The 16,740-nt window shown below is 34.6% G+C and overlaps 2 protein-coding genes across 6 annotated transcripts; both read left to right on the top strand.

Moving 5' to 3' along the window:
- Nucleotides 1-1,333: 1,333 nt before the first annotated feature.
- LOC101215917 (signal peptide peptidase-like 1) lies at nucleotides 1,334-6,673 on the top strand. Of its 5 annotated transcripts, none has more exons than XM_011652860.2 (5): nucleotides 1,340-1,486; nucleotides 1,732-1,811; nucleotides 2,479-3,397; nucleotides 4,847-5,044; nucleotides 6,215-6,673. In XM_011652860.2, exons 3-5 carry the CDS (start codon nucleotides 2,600-2,602, stop codon nucleotides 6,326-6,328), a joined length of 1,110 nt encoding a protein of 369 aa, XP_011651162.1. In that variant the 5' UTR covers nucleotides 1,340-1,486; nucleotides 1,732-1,811; nucleotides 2,479-2,599; the 3' UTR covers nucleotides 6,329-6,673. The 5 variants fall into 5 exon arrangements, with proteins under 5 accessions (XP_011651160.1, XP_011651162.1, XP_011651161.1 ...); XM_011652859.2 differs by having other exon boundaries at nucleotides 1,342-1,486; nucleotides 1,732-1,854; XM_031882036.1 differs by having other exon boundaries at nucleotides 1,357-1,486; nucleotides 1,654-1,854.
- Nucleotides 6,674-7,296: 623 nt separating this feature from the next.
- Nucleotides 7,297-16,250, top strand: LOC101215673 (cleavage and polyadenylation specificity factor subunit 2). Its single transcript, XM_004140725.3, has 18 exons — nucleotides 7,297-7,535; nucleotides 7,875-8,043; nucleotides 8,667-8,763; nucleotides 10,747-10,873; nucleotides 10,965-11,080; nucleotides 11,212-11,306; nucleotides 11,421-11,572; nucleotides 11,857-11,914; nucleotides 12,006-12,113; nucleotides 12,628-12,874; nucleotides 13,565-13,749; nucleotides 14,248-14,340; nucleotides 14,582-14,680; nucleotides 14,957-15,088; nucleotides 15,171-15,215; nucleotides 15,320-15,487; nucleotides 15,611-15,685; nucleotides 15,845-16,250. Exons 1-18 carry the CDS (start codon nucleotides 7,387-7,389, stop codon nucleotides 15,944-15,946), a joined length of 2,217 nt encoding a protein of 738 aa, XP_004140773.1. The 5' UTR covers nucleotides 7,297-7,386; the 3' UTR covers nucleotides 15,947-16,250.
- Nucleotides 16,251-16,740: the final 490 nt, after the last annotated feature.

A 16,740-nucleotide genomic window follows, 5' to 3' on the forward strand; every position in this document is an offset into this window, starting at 1 on the left:
CCATCAAGAAATCCAAAACAAATATATTAATTTTTTTCGATGACAACCGTAACAAAACAAGAAAACTCATCCCTTAATAGGGCCCATCCATCAAGAAAACCTAACTAAGTTGATGGACATTACCCTAATATGTTATATTTGATGTTTATTGTTCATCGAGAGATAGTTTTATTGACGTTTGTGAACCATCAACAACACTAAGGAAACTTTGTACCTGTGTCAAGATTTCATTTTTTTATGTCAAGACAAACATTGTATCAAAAAAAATATTTGTGCGTAAAAAAATACCAAATTTGTAGTAGTGAGTATATCTCCCGTTTTTTTTCTCCCTATTTCACATTATCTAACTGCTTTGTAACAATGTAGCTTGGTTTTGCTTAGTAGGGGTGATCGTGGTTAGTCATAATCATTTTTTAACAAAACCGCTACTGAATCGACCATAATTGATTTAGTAAATGTTTAAACTAACTCTGACATTGATGAGTAGGGGTTAGTTGATTTTTGTAATGTCAGTTAGACGAGTCGAGTTGATTTAACACTTATAAATACTTTTTAGAAATTCTCGATTTGAAACTTTTTGAAACCGATCTGATCGATCAACTTTGATTTGGTCAGTAGACTCGATGTTTTAGTCTATTATGCTCACCCCTATTGACTAGAATGATCTTGTATCTTTCAGTTTCTCCTTAATAAAGTATTATTAATGAAAAACAACATTGTAATACATAAACATGCCCCATGACTAATATACTATAACTTGATATATAACTTTTTTTTTTCTTTTGTCTAAAAATCTGTCATCAATGCCAGAGATGAATCAACAATTTAATTGCATCATATATCATAAAAAAATGTTCACAAAATACATCAAAAATATAATTGTCACACCAGATTGACTAAAAGAGCGTTGGAAAATCGAATCATTACAATAATGTTGATTTTAGTCCTCAAATACGAATTATTTAGTATTTAGGAATTTAGATAATAATTTTTGGATGATTGAAGAATTTTCTCTAACTATTCTGTCCAACTTACCAAAATGGAAAGAATTCATCTATTGAGAGAGCATTTGTCACCCAAATAAGTATAAAAGAATAACAATTTTAAATATAAGAATCAAATCAAAACAAAACTTAAAACTTGGAGATTAAAACTAATTTTTTCTATATTTTAATTTGTAAATACTTTTATTGTATAAACGAAAAGAAAAAGTCTATGGATATCTATTGATAAATTTGAAATTTTGGTAAGTTTTATAAATATTTTTAAAATATTGATTGAAAGTAATTAGGTGGAAAAGAAAAACAATAATAATTCAAATACTTTGGTGTTTAGATTACATCCGAAAAAGGGCTACTGTGTAATTTAGCGAAATAAGTTTCCTTTACCATTGAGCTTTCCCACTTCGAGCAAATAGATTTGTTTGATCAAACTTCAGTGTGGCTAAGAGGGATCCTCCTGAGTTCGAACAGCTTCAAAGTCCAAGGTCAGTCTTCTTCCTTAATCCTCCCATTTTCACGAACCCTAATTTTGTAATCTTCCTTTCTTTCTACAGTTTTGATCGCTTGTTATGTACGTATCTGATTCTATGTATGCGCTTTTTATCGCTACAAATACGCGTAGGATTTCATTGTTTTAATGTTTATACCCTAGATATATCTTTGTCTCCGGATGAATATTGTCAATTGACCGGTGTTTCAATTGGAAGCGTAATGGGAGTTGCATTTCCAGGTCTTGTTGACCTCTTGTCGTGGCTACTGAGGAAAACGAGGGATTGTTTCGGAGAAATTAATATTTGAAGCCTTACGACGGTTGGTAGATGATATGACCATGGATAATTTTTTGGTTTTTGGGGTAATTCTCATTTTGCATTTTGTCTAATGATTTAGTGGTGAGCTGTATGGGAACCGACTGGATTGATTGTCAGAGCTATTCGTTTGAAATGAAAAGCTATGGATGACAATCTTTCTAGAAAGTGATTGTATTTTGATTATTTTAGAATTTTCTTAACATTTGTTTATTGCATATCCCATTATGCCAGTACTCTTGTCACTGAGGCCTTAAAGAGTGGATCACTGAAAGGGAGCATTTAAACGGTTCTTCATATTTGAGTCATGTTTCAAGAGATTTTTGAGTTAAGGGGAAATCTCTTGATGTATTTGAATGGAACAATTTGATCTGCCTTCTTACGGAAATTCTGTTATCCTATTCACACTTTATCTACAATCATCATCACTTGACTTGTAAATAATCATTTTCACAAACGATTTATCCTAAGGTTCTTCAACAACCCGGTTCAGCATATTATTTGGACATTTCCACTTATCCTCTAGTATCAAATCAAATGGTCGTGCAGGCAGGACCTTTCTTTCTTTTTCATGTTTGTTTTGAAGATAACTCTTGCTTTTGTTTAAGTGTATATTTGTCTGTGTGTGTGTGTTTTATTTATTTAGTTAACAACTGCCTTTTGTCTTGCAGGTTGCATGAATTTCTCTGGTCAAGCTTACATCAGAGAAAGAATGCAACTTTGGTTGCCAAATTTACAGTTTTAGGAGTTTTAAAATTGACAACGAAGTTGGAGAATTGCAATTAGTTCATTATGGAGTCTTTATGGAAACTTCTATATTTACTTGAACCTGCACCTGCCACTCTCATTGTGACTGCAGTGGCTGTTACATTTGGATCTGCTTTCCGGGCCCTAAATTATGGGAAGGAAATGGAGCGAAACCGTGACTTTTCAGAAGCATCGATTACCTTAGACAGATCCCAAGCACTAATGATCCCAGTTATGAGTTCTTGCAGTTTGCTTTTGATGTTCTACCTGTTTTCTTCTGTGTCCCAACTTCTTACTGCATTCACAGCAGTTGCTTCTGTTTCATCCCTCTTCTTCTGCTTATCTCCTTACATGGCCTACTTGAAGTCCCAGTTTGGATTGGCTGATCCTTATGTATCAAGGTGTTGTTCCAAGTCATTTACACGTATTCAAGGCTTATTGTTGTTGGCATGTTTTGGTTTAGTTGCAGCTTGGCTTGTTTCTGGGCATTGGATACTAAATAATTTGTTAGGAATTTCAATATGTGTTGCATTTGTCAGCCATGTACGTCTCCCTAATGTTAAAGTATGTGCAATGCTCCTAGTTTGTCTCTTTGTATATGATATATTCTGGGTCTTCTTCTCTGAGAGATTCTTTGGGGCAAATGTAATGGTATCTGTAGCAACTCAGCAAGCATCAAATCCTGTTCACACAGTTGCTAATAGTCTGAGTCTTCCTGGGCTTCAATTGATAACTAAGAAGCTGGAGTTGCCTGTCAAGATAGTTTTTCCAAGGAACTTACTTGGTGGAGTCATTCCGGGAAAAAATGCCACTGATTTCATGATGCTTGGACTTGGTGATATGGTATGCAATTGTATTTCCTCCCACTATCTTTCTTCATGTAATTTCCTCCAGCAACAGTTGTCAATACTCTTGTTTTCTTCAGTTTTGCACATCCATTTGTTTATCTCATCTTTCATTAGAAAGACTTCGTGAAATCAGCTGCCTCTTGTTAAAATACAATTACAATGTTAATCCAGGTCAATATGTGAATTCCTTGTTACTTGCCTGTATCTGGATATTTAGGGATTTATTTCTGTAAGGTTTTATATCTATAAAATGAAAATACATCCTTGTCATCCGAGTTAAACAAATATTGTGAATCACTGCAATCTTGGGATAGCTCAGTTGTTAAAGCATTTATCCTTGATTGAAAAAACAGAGGTTTGAATCTTCATCTCATAATGTTGAACCCAAAAAGTATTATAGAATCACATTTTTTTGTGTGTACTTACATGTTTAATAGAAACATCTGATGTAATTGAAATTATGACGTTACAAAGGGGATGAAAGCCTCAATGCATTTCGAAACTACAATGACATAAAGGAGTATATGTTTCCACCAAGTTATGAAATGAAAGCATCCTGAAAGTGCCCAGTGGATCTTTTATCATTCTTAAGAACTCTTCCATTTCTTTCTAATCTATTTCGAGAAAAGAAAAGAAAATGTGATGCCTCATTCTTTTTGCCAATAAGCCACTAGCCTTAGATGAGCACCAAGAGCCAAGTTAGGGTATTTAGCTTGTTTGTTTGATTGTTTGTTGTCGTTGTAGGTTTTATTCTTTTTTTAATGTTATATGGTCATATCTAATTGTAGTTTCATGCCAATATACTTTTGTTTAGCAACAATAGATTTTATTTGATAATTGATACACAAAAGGAAGTGGAATACCCCAGCCACTATAGAGGAGACCTTCAATTATGGATTATACTACTTGTGTGGTGGGGTGTGGGGTGGGGGGGGATTTAAAACACAGTAAAGCAAAAGGAAAAATAATTGCTGTGGCTTGTGTTTTCTGAAGGCTGGTGAAAATTGGTTACTCCCGCCCCCAACAAAAAAAAGAGAAAAAAAACTGTCCGACCTTCTTACATCTGGTTTATTACAGTGTTGACATTGTTAGCCATTGCTTGCTCTCAGTAAAACTTGAGCTACTTGTTTTGGATGTTAACCTTCTGAGGTGGCTTTTATGCTTGAGGATTCAACATAGTGTTTGATCTTGAATCCGGTGAATGTAGGAGGTGCAAAAATCTTTTTGGATTATTTAAAAACTTTAGGGATAATGTTGTTCGAGTGCAGTTGGCAGTTTAAACATCCCCTAGCAACTTGATACAATGTTGTTGAAGGTTTGCTGTCAATTCTATTCCATTTGATTTTGTTGTGTGATCGTTACCTCTCCTTACTCTTCTGTCTTGATCAGTTGCACTGTTTTTCTAAGGTGGTTTTTGTTTGACGTTGGTTTTTTCACATTGTAGGCAATTCCTGCCATGTTTCTAGCTCTAGTTCTCTGTTTCGATCATCGGAAAAGTAGGGATACAGTCAATCTCTTAGATATCCATACAAGGGGCCACAAGTACATTTGGTATGCCCTGCCTGGATATGCCATTGGGCTGGTGACCGCTCTAGCAGCTGGCGTTTTAACTCACTCACCTCAACCCGCTCTATTGTATCTGGTAATGCCGTTTCATCTTTTCTATGTCTTTCATGTATGCATATTCTTATAAGGATTATAGATTATTGGAAAGAGATTTATGCTTCTCTGTTGTTCTCCACATTTCTGAAGTTATTTAGTTAGTTAAGTGACATTTTTAGAGAGCTTGGAGTTTTGGGATTTTTTTACATCCTAAGTTATTGTTCTTGTAAATTTTCTCCTTCATAAAATAATACATTAAAGCTACCATAAACATAAAAAGATTTATTTTGGGTTGAAAATCTGAATATGCACATCTGCAATTGTAATATTATGTTTTCAATATGTTTACACATTAGATCTGATATGACATGCTTCGTAGGTCTTTTGCTATTGGGTAATTGAGATGGGTCGTACTGTTAGGGCTAATAATCAAGCATTTAACAATTTTTTTAAGAATTGCAAATATAGCAAAATCTACCACGATAGACTCAATTGCTAATAGACTCATATCCACTATATAGTTCATTATTGCTAGAGCCCGAGAGTTGAATCTAAATTTTGCTATATTTACAAATTCTTTTACATCATTTATATATGCCAGTACTTTGGAGCGTATTGTTATATTTGCAACTGTCTTCTTTTGGGATTATGAAAGAGTCTCTGAAATTTGGATCATTTTACATCCAAGTTATTTTATTTATTTATTTAGTTATTGTACAAATTGGAGGTGGGGTATTTGAACCCGAGACCTCTTGACAATACGACCCTTAAGAAAGCTGATTATCTGATGTAGGAGTCCTAGACTTTCTCTTTTTGGGAGTCATTTGAAAGATAGACTGAATTACAAAAGTAGGTTTATTGGACGTTTTCATCCAATTTGACAAGTAAAAATTGAAATGAAGGTGCTAGTTGAGTTGAGTTGAGCTTGTCTGGGCATTTTACATCCGAGTTATTGTTGTTATAAATACTTTATAAATACATTAAAACTGACATTTTTTCTAGGTAGTTTTTGGAGTATTTTGAAAATGAGATAAAGAGATCCCCTTGATCAATCATACCTTATAAACACAACAATTTTTTTTTCTGGATTATTGTTTGTTGTCACTCATACTTTCTCCATCGTGCGTTTGTTGTTAATTGCCGATGCATCGTTTCTTCTCTACTGTTACCTGTCCGCTTCTTACTCATGTATTCATAATGTTATCTGCAGGTTCCTTCTACATTAGGACCTGTTATTGCAATATCTTGGATAAGGAAGGATTTTTTGGAGTTATGGGAAGGTCCCTCGCCGAACCCCAATGATAAAGTCGTAGAAGTAGTTTGAAACACTCACCTCATCTTCCGTGCAATACCCCTTTTGTTCATGAATATGAGTTGTAAAGTCATTTTCTGTATCAAATGCTTATCCTTTCAAAACATTTTGTCATTTGTATGAAATTGAACGCCCTTTACAAAAATTCTGTTTACATGTCCAACTCATTAGTGAAAAGGGGAGAAAATGCTTCAATTATGGTGTGGATGGAGGGAAAAAGAGTTAACTCTTCGACTTCATTCCCACTTCTGAAAGAGAATTATGGAAAATTCAATGGGGGTGTATCTAGGGACATTTGATGTATGCGTATCCATCCCTAATGTTCATATATTGAACACTGTTCTCTTTTGATTCTCATACCAGATTGTAAACATTGTGTGTGAACCATCCGATTTAGTTCCAACATTGTTTTGAATGAACTTAGGGGTGGGAATTGAACTTATGTTAACATTGCTAAGCCAAGTTCATTTTTGGTTTAGGCTTTAAAAGTTCAACTTTAGAGTAATAATGTAGGAATAAAAATAGTAATGGTATGAAGATAGATGTTAACTGAATATAGTTGTGGTAGCTCATTTTTAAGGCAAACGTGTAACAACTAACTTTGACTTGGTTTATTATTCTGAGTGTAAGGGGAAGAATTGAATTGCAAATTTTGTGATTTACCATAGCTATATGTCATTTGAATTATGTTAGGTTTTGGCAAAACTTTACTATCTTTTAATGCTATCTTTCAATGAAACGTTACACAAAGTTAGCTATTCTCTAAATTATTGACAGCAATTCAGTAATATAAATCATTGTTTATAATTTTCACTTAGCTTATGTAATTTTTATTAAATTCAAATCAGGGTCGTAGTCTCCGAAATTCAAGAAAAGCAAAAAAAAATGAGAGAAATGAGAGGAAAGGATTCCCAGAATCTCACATCTAGCAAAAACGACGCCGTGTGGTTTGATAGAGAAGAAAGAAAAAGAAAAAACGACACCACCCCGCCATTTTTCATTTTCCCTAATACCTCCTTCTTCCTCCAAAACGAAGGGAGTTGCAGAGAGCTTCAGAGAGCTTCGTAGCAATGGGAACCTCTGTTCAGGTGACACCTCTTTGTGGAGTGTACAATGAGAATCCTCTATCCTATTTGGTCTCCGTTGATGACTTCAACTTCCTTATCGACTGTGGTTGGAACGACCACTTCGATCCCGCTCTTCTTCAACCTTTATCCAGGTTCTCTTTCTCAGCATTTTTTCCTAATTTTCTTTGTTTCAGCTCAATTCGTAACTTCCCATGTATCGAAGTTACTGAATGGCATGTGAAAGTTTACTGATACTGGCTACGTAAGGAAATCGGTGATACCTAGCTGTTTTTGCCGGTTTTGAAACGTGTTATGTTACTGAGAAAATCACTGAAATGCTTCATTGTAACTTCTACTTACTTTTGAATTGAATAGTTTTTGTGGATTAGAAGGATAGGAATCAATAGCAACTCATTGGTTTAAAGGGTTCTCTAGGAATGGGCTACATTTTGTTTAATTCTCGTTCTCAATACGTAATTGTGGTATTTCAGGGTGGCATCCACGATTGATGCAGTTTTGATATCACATCCTGATACACTTCACCTAGGGGCCCTTCCTTATGCCATGAAACAACTTGGACTTTCTGCTCCAGTTTTTTCCACTGAACCCGTGTACCGATTGGGTCTCCTTACAATGTATGACCAGTTCATCGCAAGGAAGGTAAAGCTTTTCCGTGTAATTTGGTTCTTAATGTATTAACTAACCAAATCAAAACAAGCCACTACTTACTGAACTTTAAATAAGTACTTACCCTCAAGTTTCTTTAGTATTCAAGGACAAGTTGTACGACCTATAGAATATATCTTGCTCTAGTAAGCTTGGAGTGCGGTAAAGGAAGGAGTCCTTTTTTAGCTTTGAGAGTGTGGCAGACTCCTACAATTATATGAGTGATGAGTGACCTTGCAAGTTTTTGTTAGTTTAAGTATTATATTTATGCAGTAACTTATACAGGTAACTCATCACTTACAAGAATATATGTGGGCTTGCACCCTTGAATTTTTGCTATATGTTATCTTAAAGGATTTTATATTTTCTTTATTGCATGTGGTTGGGTGAGGGTGGGAAATCATTAGCAGATCCAAATTATGTATTTTGTTAGAACATGGATGCTAATTGATTGGCGGATTTATTTTGTTATTCAAGTCAGAACAATAATTTCTACATCACAAATTTACCATGGATTCCTAATTGGTGTTTCATTTACAATAGCTTTTCATTAAATTGGCTCTTCTTAACTGTCTTTGGGTGTTTCCATATGGAAACGTCCCCTTTCCCCTTTGCAGCAAGTGTCAGAGTTTGATCTATTTACACTGGATGATATCGATTCTGCTTTCCAAGTTGTAACCAGACTAACATACTCCCAGAATCATCATCTTTCAGGTGGCTATTCTTGTTCTTGTTTATTGTTCGATCAAAGTTAATCAATCCCTCTTTCTCTTGTTTTCCTAATCATTGTGTAGTGGTGATACTGATGACCCCGCCAGATGTATCTTGGAAAACCATTCAATCATTCTTCTGGGAAGCACAAACATGCCACATGACATGTTACAGCAATTACTGTCCCTTTTCGAGCTTAAAAAAAAAAAGAGGAACCACAGGACTGATACATGGCAACTATAAGAGTTAAAATATGTCATCTATAGGAAACTAAAGAAGCCAACGACATGCTTCCAAAGATGCTACATTTTATAAAAAAAAGCTTATTAAAGGATTGGAAAGCCATATAGAAATATTTATCTTTATTCTATAAGAAAAATTGGTATAGAACACGTCCATACCCTTGATATGCTCAAGTGTTTGATATTTGATCTCCTTTATCAACCCCTCCTTTTGTGTACTTTTTCTTTATACTTCAAAGCTTTTGTCTCTTATTCTCATAAATTCTTTTGCTCTCTTATTTTGTTGTATCCTCGTGCTTTAGCTTGTTTGCCTAGTGCCTACAAAGAGCAGGAGGTTGTCGTTGCTACGTGAGCTAGCTTGACGTGTTCCCCTTCGCTTTAAGGGCCGTGCGATGTGGCCTTACGCCGAAACCACACGGCCCATCTCTTTGCTTGAAACGGGCTGGCCTAAAATGAAGCCTATTAGACCCGACACAGAAATTTGTGTTCATGTTCCATTTCCTTCTATGCACTCACTTGAGTTACAAGCTCACGTGACCAAGTTCGACGTTTGCATAGTGTTTAAAATTAGGGAAATTGTATGGCATTTGAGTTAGGAATTTGCTAGCTTGTCACACTTTTTTCATTTTGCAGATATGGCAAAAGAAAGTCCAATGCACTTGATACACCCTATATACACCCGATGCACCTGATGCACTGATACACACTTGATACACATATTTATATACATAAATGTTGAAAATGACAAAATATTAAAGGATTTTAATTTAATGGAAATTAAGTAAATACTCCTAATGACATTTGGATAAATAAAGCAATGTGACATTTTTGTAAGTTGATCTTTATTAATTTCAGGTAAAAAACATTAAACACTTTTTAGGAAGGGTTTGAGGTAAAGACTGAGTTATTTTAGTCCTAGGTTATTATAGTTAAATTATAATAGTTTGTGTTTAAGGTGTAGATTATTTTAGTTTGGGTTATAATAATATGTGTTTATGGTTTGTATTTTTACAATAAATATATATTTTTCTTCTCCTAATCCTTTAACATAAATTTAAAACTTTTTATCATAAATTCAAATATTTGGTATTTCAAGTGTGTATCATATGTGTACCAAGTTTATATTATGTACATATCACGTGTATCAAGTGTATATTTAATGTGTATCACTTGTATATCAAGTGTATATTTAATGTGTATCACTTGTATATCAAGTGTATCAAATGTTTATTAGAAGGGTTTCAAGTGTATTAAGCTAGAGGTATTTCAAGTCCATCAAGTGTAAATCCCAGGATTATTAAGTGTATGTTAGCAGTGTGTACTAGTGGTGTATCAAGTGTATTAGGTGGAATTGACCTTTTCTTGTCATTTTTGCAAAATTAAATAAACATGTGCTATGTGCTTAATTTTTTATACTTATTTTGTCAGACATTAAAGAGGCCTTTAAAATTAAACAATTTATATTTAATATATATATATAAAAGATTTAACAATTGAGTTTGAATGTCCAATTAGTGTTGGGGTGTCAAGCTATCCTACTTTAATACATGGCCCACTACATAAATTGAATTGTTCATTTTCCCTAGTTCATGTAGCGATGTGATACTCTGAATTTTATTCATGAAGAAACCGTCTTTCATCGAGAATAAGTAAAAACATACATGAAGGCAATGTAAGATGTGATACCATGTAAATTGTGGTTAACTATTTTCCCCTCCCTTTTTTCTCTAATATTTTATCACAGGCAAAGGAGAGGGAATAGTTATTGCACCTCATGTGGCTGGGCATCTATTGGGGGGAACTCTATGGAAGATAACGAAGGATGGAGAAGATGTTATATATGCTGTTGACTTCAACCACCGCAAGGAAAGGTGTAGTAAATGTTGTTACATGCACTATCACTTACGTAAAGATTATTCACACAAAAGTTTAATGCACAATACTTATTTAACTTACTTTTAGGCATCTGAATGGAACCATTCTAGAGTCATTTGTGCGACCTGCTGTATTGATAACTGATGCTTATAATGCTCTAAATAATCAGCCTTACAGACGGCAGAAGGACAAAGAATTTGGAGGTATGTAGGATCCTGTCAGAGATTCCATTTCTTGCCTTGTAGCAAAAAAAGTGTATTCTAAAAATCCTTAAGGATGCTTAGTCATTTTTACCAAGAATTATTGATGAAAGCTACCATTTTGATTAACATAGATACTATTCAGAAGACCTTAAGAGCTAATGGAAATGTCTTACTTCCTGTTGATACTGCTGGGCGCGTGCTGGAGCTTATTCAAATTTTGGAATGGGTTAGTTGGGGAAAGATAAAAATCCTCTTGTTTTTTCTTCTCTTTTTGGTTTTAGAACTTTTTGGTTGTATTGGTTGAGCAGTAATATTCACTATCTCATTGTGATTATTGCAGTACTGGGAAGAGGAAAGTTTAAATTATCCCATTTTCTTTTTAACTTACGTTGCATCCAGCACAATTGATTATATCAAGAGTTTCCTAGAGTGGATGAGTGATACAATAGCGAAGTCTTTTGAACACACACGGAACAACGCTTTTCTTCTCAAGTAAGTATTCTTTCAAGTGTTGCGTTTTTATCTTTTGATAGGAAACTAATTCATTTAAAAAGAATGGAGTTAGAAACAGGGTGCAGTTACCTTTGATTAAACTATTTCACCCTTGGTAACATGCTCTAGTTACCTTTGATTAAAGAAATTGAAATAATTTGATTAAAGAAATTGAGATAATTTGATTAAAGAAATTGAGATAATTTTAGTGTAGCAGAGTGCCGTGTGAAGTGATACAAATGGAACCTGGAACTCTTACAAGGCTGTTGTTTTAAATCTTGCAGACATGTTACCCTTCTAATCAACAAAAGTGAACTTGATAATGCTCCAGATGGTCCAAAGGTTGATTGCAACAAATTGTTAATTTGCCTAACGTTTACCTCCTTTTGCATGAGGTTTAATTGAGTTGACATCCATGTGCGTTCTCTTATAGGTTGTTCTAGCATCAATGGCTAGTTTGGAAGCTGGTTACTCACATGACATTTTTGTTGACTGGGCAATGGATGCCAAAAACCTCGTCCTTTTTTCTGAAAGAGGCCAGGTATTCTTTAGTAACTTTTTTACATGATTAGCACTCCAGACCTCCAGTGACATTTCCTGTTTTGGTTTTCTATTTATCTTCACTCCTTGGATCTCAGTAACTGCTCTCCAAAATTTATTTGTTACCCTTGCATAAATGCCGTTGTCTCCATTTTTAAAATGTCTTCCACAGGACTAGAGTTTCATCTTGATAGAAAATTAAGTAATCTTATTCAGAGTTTCTTTGTTTATTTTCAAGGATATGCCTAATCTTCTTTTGCTTTAATCTTTTAGTAAATGGTTTTTCTAACAATAGTCAGTTACTCGGTGGTAGTCTACTTTAAGTATACTCTTAGTGCCTTGTGCATGTCTTGATCTGACTGCGCTTGGAAATCCAAACATAATTTCTTTTCCCTCCTTTATTTCTTTCTTTTTTCACCTTCTGTATGTACTCGCTGACCTGCATGTTTCTTTTTAACTCTTATAACTTCTACACTTTATTGTGAATGCATAACCCCATCAGTTGGAAAATGTAGTTTGGCACTTTGGCCCGCATGCTTCAAGCTGATCCACCTCCCAAAGCTGTTAAGGTAACTGTGTCTAAGAGAGTCCCTTTGACTGGAGATGAGCTTATTGCTTATGAAGAAGAGCAAAACAGGAAAAAGGAAGAAGCTCTTAAGGCTAGTTTGCTTAAAGAGGAACAATCTAAAGCATCTCATGGAGCTGATAATGATACTGGCGATCCAATGATCATCGATGCTAGCAGTAATGTAGCACCAGATGGTATGAATATGATGCTTGATAACTGCAGTTTTCTGGACATGTGAAATTTTTTTCAGTAAGGACGTTATGGACATCCAATCTACTAATGAATTGGAAAATATATTTTAAGTGAAAGTGGGATTTAGTTAATTTGGTTAATGAAATATTTAGCAGAATGTTTCCTCAAACCCTATCATGGATACGTTAGCCATGTTATTACTTTGCCACTCTGATGTTTCAGGTTTCTACTTCGATCTTAAATTTTTTTTGGTTAGTTTTAAATACTAATGGAGAAGATTGAATCCTTTAACATGGTTTAGAAATACTATAGTTATCCCTGAGGCCTATCTATTATGTAGGGTCTATTGGACAACGCCTGGTTTTTTAGTTGAAGGTCTCATTATCTTTTCTTAGTCCTCTGAACATGCATGTAGCATGCCTTTCAGTGACACTGGAAAAGAGTATCCTTGTATTTACTGGAATCGTCAAATGATCTGTGATTTATTATTTGCTTTGAATCAATTTCTATTTTTCTTTCACTTTATTGTAAAATTTCTCTGGATTTCTTCATATTTGGCTAATGGGTGTCTAGTGGTTTAAACTGTGGCAATTCCCCATTCATGCCTATGAAAGTTATTTATTATTGAAATTTTTTTAACGTTTGTTTTAATTTTTAGTGGAATTGGTTGGCTGTCTGGTTGTATCTTGCAGTCGGGAGTTCACATGGAGGTGCATACAGAGACATATTAATTGATGGTTTTGTTCCTCCTTCAACCGGTGTTGCTCCAATGTTTCCCTTTTATGAAAATACCTCTGCGTGGGATGATTTTGGTGAAGTAATCAATCCCGACGATTATGTAATTAAGGATGAAGACATGGACCAAGCAGCAATGCATGTAAGATGATTTGACTAAAATGAAATGTTAAATTGTTGATAGGTTGTGGGTTCATATAGTAAGTCTAATTTAGGATGATTTGTTTTGTTTTGAAAGTAACAAAACAAAAGTATAGAAACTAATTTGTTAATTAACATTTGGAATGCAATATCCTTTTCGGGTTGGGTCTTGAGAATTAGATTCTTTTTCTTTTCTTCTCTCATATGGTTGGTTGAGCAGCCTCCTCCTCCTTCTTCCTTGTGTGTGTGTGTGGTGGGGGGGGGGGGGGGGGAGGGGTGGGCAGGGGGGTCTGTTATTGTTTTTATTGAAGAGAAACCAACATTGAGAGTAACGAAAAATACCAGCAAAAGAACTGTTATCGAATTCACTGGAAACAGCCGTGTAAAAATCAAACTGCATCCATGTAGCCAATTCATACAGTTGGTAGAATTCACAGTCAAATGAACTTTGAATTATATGTCCGTTATTTGTCATTGTGGATGAATTACTTCTTTACAGGCTGGTGGGGACGTTGATGGAAAACTAGACGAAACTGCTGCTAACTTGATTTTAGATATGAAGCCTTCGAAAGTTGTATCTAATGAATTGACAGTAAGTTAATCTCCGGTTAAATATCTGTTAACATTTATATTGGTCGGCCGAAGTCATACAAATGCGTACTTAATGTTACTGTCACCAATATATACAAATATATTGTGATCAATTACTTTTTTCTTGAAATGCTTAATTTTGCTTTCCGTCGATCATCTTTCCTTTGATCAATGTGATGATACCATCAAGTTATTTATCTATTGACTGAAGCAATAAATGTTTCTGCAATTTCCCTTTCCAGGTCCAAGTTAAATGCTCATTGCATTACATGGATTTTGAAGGTCGTTCAGATGGGAGATCAATTAAATCAATACTCTCCCACGTTGCTCCATTGAAGCTTGTATGGTGTTTTCTTACAACTGCACTTGTGTTGTGCATGAATAAGCATGTGCCTTTATTACTATAGATTGTAGGAAGAAAGTTTTGTTCATCTAAGCTAAGTTGGTGTGTTCTGAGAATTTTTCTTTGAGTTGATCGGATTTTAAATTTCCTTATCCCATGTACTTGCCATAGTTTTTTGTTGTTTCACCATACATGTTTCTGTTACAACAAAAACCACTTTAATCAACAATTCAACCGGTTGATTTTGCTTAGTTATTTACATTGTTATTTGAAGGTTTTGGTGCATGGAACCGCAGAGGCAACCGAGCATCTTAAACAACATTGCCTTAAAAATGTCTGCCCCCATGTCTATGCCCCTCAAATTGAAGAAACGATTGATGTTACTTCTGATTTGTGTGCGTATAAGGTACAGTCAAGACTCTTCATTTCCTTTTCAGGTTATCATTTCATATACTGAGACTAAAAGATCTCCAATTCTTGAATTTCAGGTACAACTTTCAGAGAAGCTGATGAGTAATGTGCTGTTTAAGAAGGTAAAGTTTTTGGCATCCATGCAAATTTCCTTCCAAAATTAGCTTGTATTTTGTATTTTTGTAAGCAGTCTTCCCTTTGATATCTGACGTAATTTCAAATACAGCTAGGAGATTATGAAATCACTTGGCTCGATGCTGAAGTAGGGAAGACTGAGAATGGAACGTTGTCTTTACTTCCTCTCTCCAAGGCTCCTGCGCCTCATAAATCTGTTCTTGTTGGTGATTTAAAAATGGCCGACTTCAAACAATTTCTTGCCAGCAAGGGAATACAGGTACCTTTGCTTATGGACCCCCTACGAAAGAAAACAAATATCTCCTTTTTAATATGTATATACACTAAAATCTGCAATTTAATAAGAAAAGTGAACGATATTACCGTTCTATATGCATTGCAGGTTGAATTTGCTGGGGGTGCTTTGAGATGTGGCGAGTATGTCACCCTACGCAAGGTTACAGATGCAAGCCAAAAGGTTAGAACTTCTTAGAAAAATAAATAAATAAATTTGAATGTGACTCTTACTGTTGCTTATTGAATTTGAACCATGTTTCAGCTTCATGCCACAAACGAAATACATATTTGCTTTGCTTCTAAGCATAAACATTAAACATAGAACATTCAATTTATGCAGGGCGGTGGTTCTGGTACACAGCAAGTTGTCATTGAAGGGCCTTTATGTGAGGATTATTATAAAATTCGGGAACTTTTGTATTCACAATTTTATTTGCTATAATTGAGAAACCCGTTGAACATCGAAGATATCTCCCCACCAATCTGAATTGCCTAGTTGAAAATGTATTGATTTTTTTCTCTCAATTGTGTTTTTTGAGGTATGTTTCATAGCTAAAATTAGACATAATATTTCCCCTCCTTTTTTTTTTGTGGCTACCATAAATTCGTTGGTCTATACAGTTGCTCGCAGAACAAGCTGCATGCTCAGGGAAAATGTTATCCCCAGATCAAGTGAATCACACTAAGGATTTGTTTGGAATTACTTCACCAGTGCTAAAAAAATGAAATGAATAGATATTCCTTCTTGTCCTTAGAATTGAAATTCTGTTGCTCATTATTTAGCTTGTCAAGTTTGAAGAATCAAAATCTTTAAATTTTGGCCGGAAAATAAATCTCCATAATGATTTTGTGACTTATTAATTCTAACTCTAAATAGTAATGTTCAAATTTTGTAGTAGGGTCGGTTTGTCAAGTGGGAGAGGGTTTGGAAGATTTCACCTTTTTTTTTTTACTCTAAATTGTTGTCAACCTAAAAACAGTCCATTTTGTTAATACAAAACCCTTTGGATCACTGATTTCTTTTTTATGTTGCTTCTATAAAAAATATCTTGGAAGGACTCTAGAGTGGAAAACAAAATTGTCCAAAATTACTTATTTGACATAAAGTTTTGTTTGCGCAAAGATGTCTTTTGAGTTTGGGTTTTTCTTCTTATTTTGAAGGGTTCGTTTGAGAGGAAAAGATTAATATATTAAACCAAAGAGTCAAACTTGGCTCTGTTATCTCTGACTCAACAA

This window comes from Cucumis sativus, chromosome 3 (genome assembly GCF_000004075.3).
Source record: "Cucumis sativus cultivar 9930 chromosome 3, Cucumber_9930_V3, whole genome shotgun sequence".
Lineage (NCBI taxonomy): Eukaryota > Viridiplantae > Streptophyta > Magnoliopsida > Cucurbitales > Cucurbitaceae > Cucumis > Cucumis sativus.

Coding starts and splice junctions, on each gene's coding strand:
- LOC101215917 (XM_011652858.2), top strand. CDS start 2,600: ATGGAGTCTTTATGGAAACTTCTATATTTACTTGAACCTGCACCTGCC. Junction 3,398..4,846: donor TGCTTGGACTTGGTGATATG/GTATGCAATTGT, acceptor TTCACATTGTAG/GCAATTCCTGCCATGTTTCT. Junction 5,045..6,214: donor AACCCGCTCTATTGTATCTG/GTAATGCCGTTT, acceptor TGTTATCTGCAG/GTTCCTTCTACATTAGGACC.
- LOC101215673 (XM_004140725.3), top strand. CDS start 7,387: ATGGGAACCTCTGTTCAGGTGACACCTCTTTGTGGAGTGTACAATGAG. Junction 7,536..7,874: donor CTTCTTCAACCTTTATCCAG/GTTCTCTTTCTC, acceptor GTGGTATTTCAG/GGTGGCATCCACGATTGATG. Junction 8,044..8,666: donor ACCAGTTCATCGCAAGGAAG/GTAAAGCTTTTC, acceptor TCCCCTTTGCAG/CAAGTGTCAGAGTTTGATCT.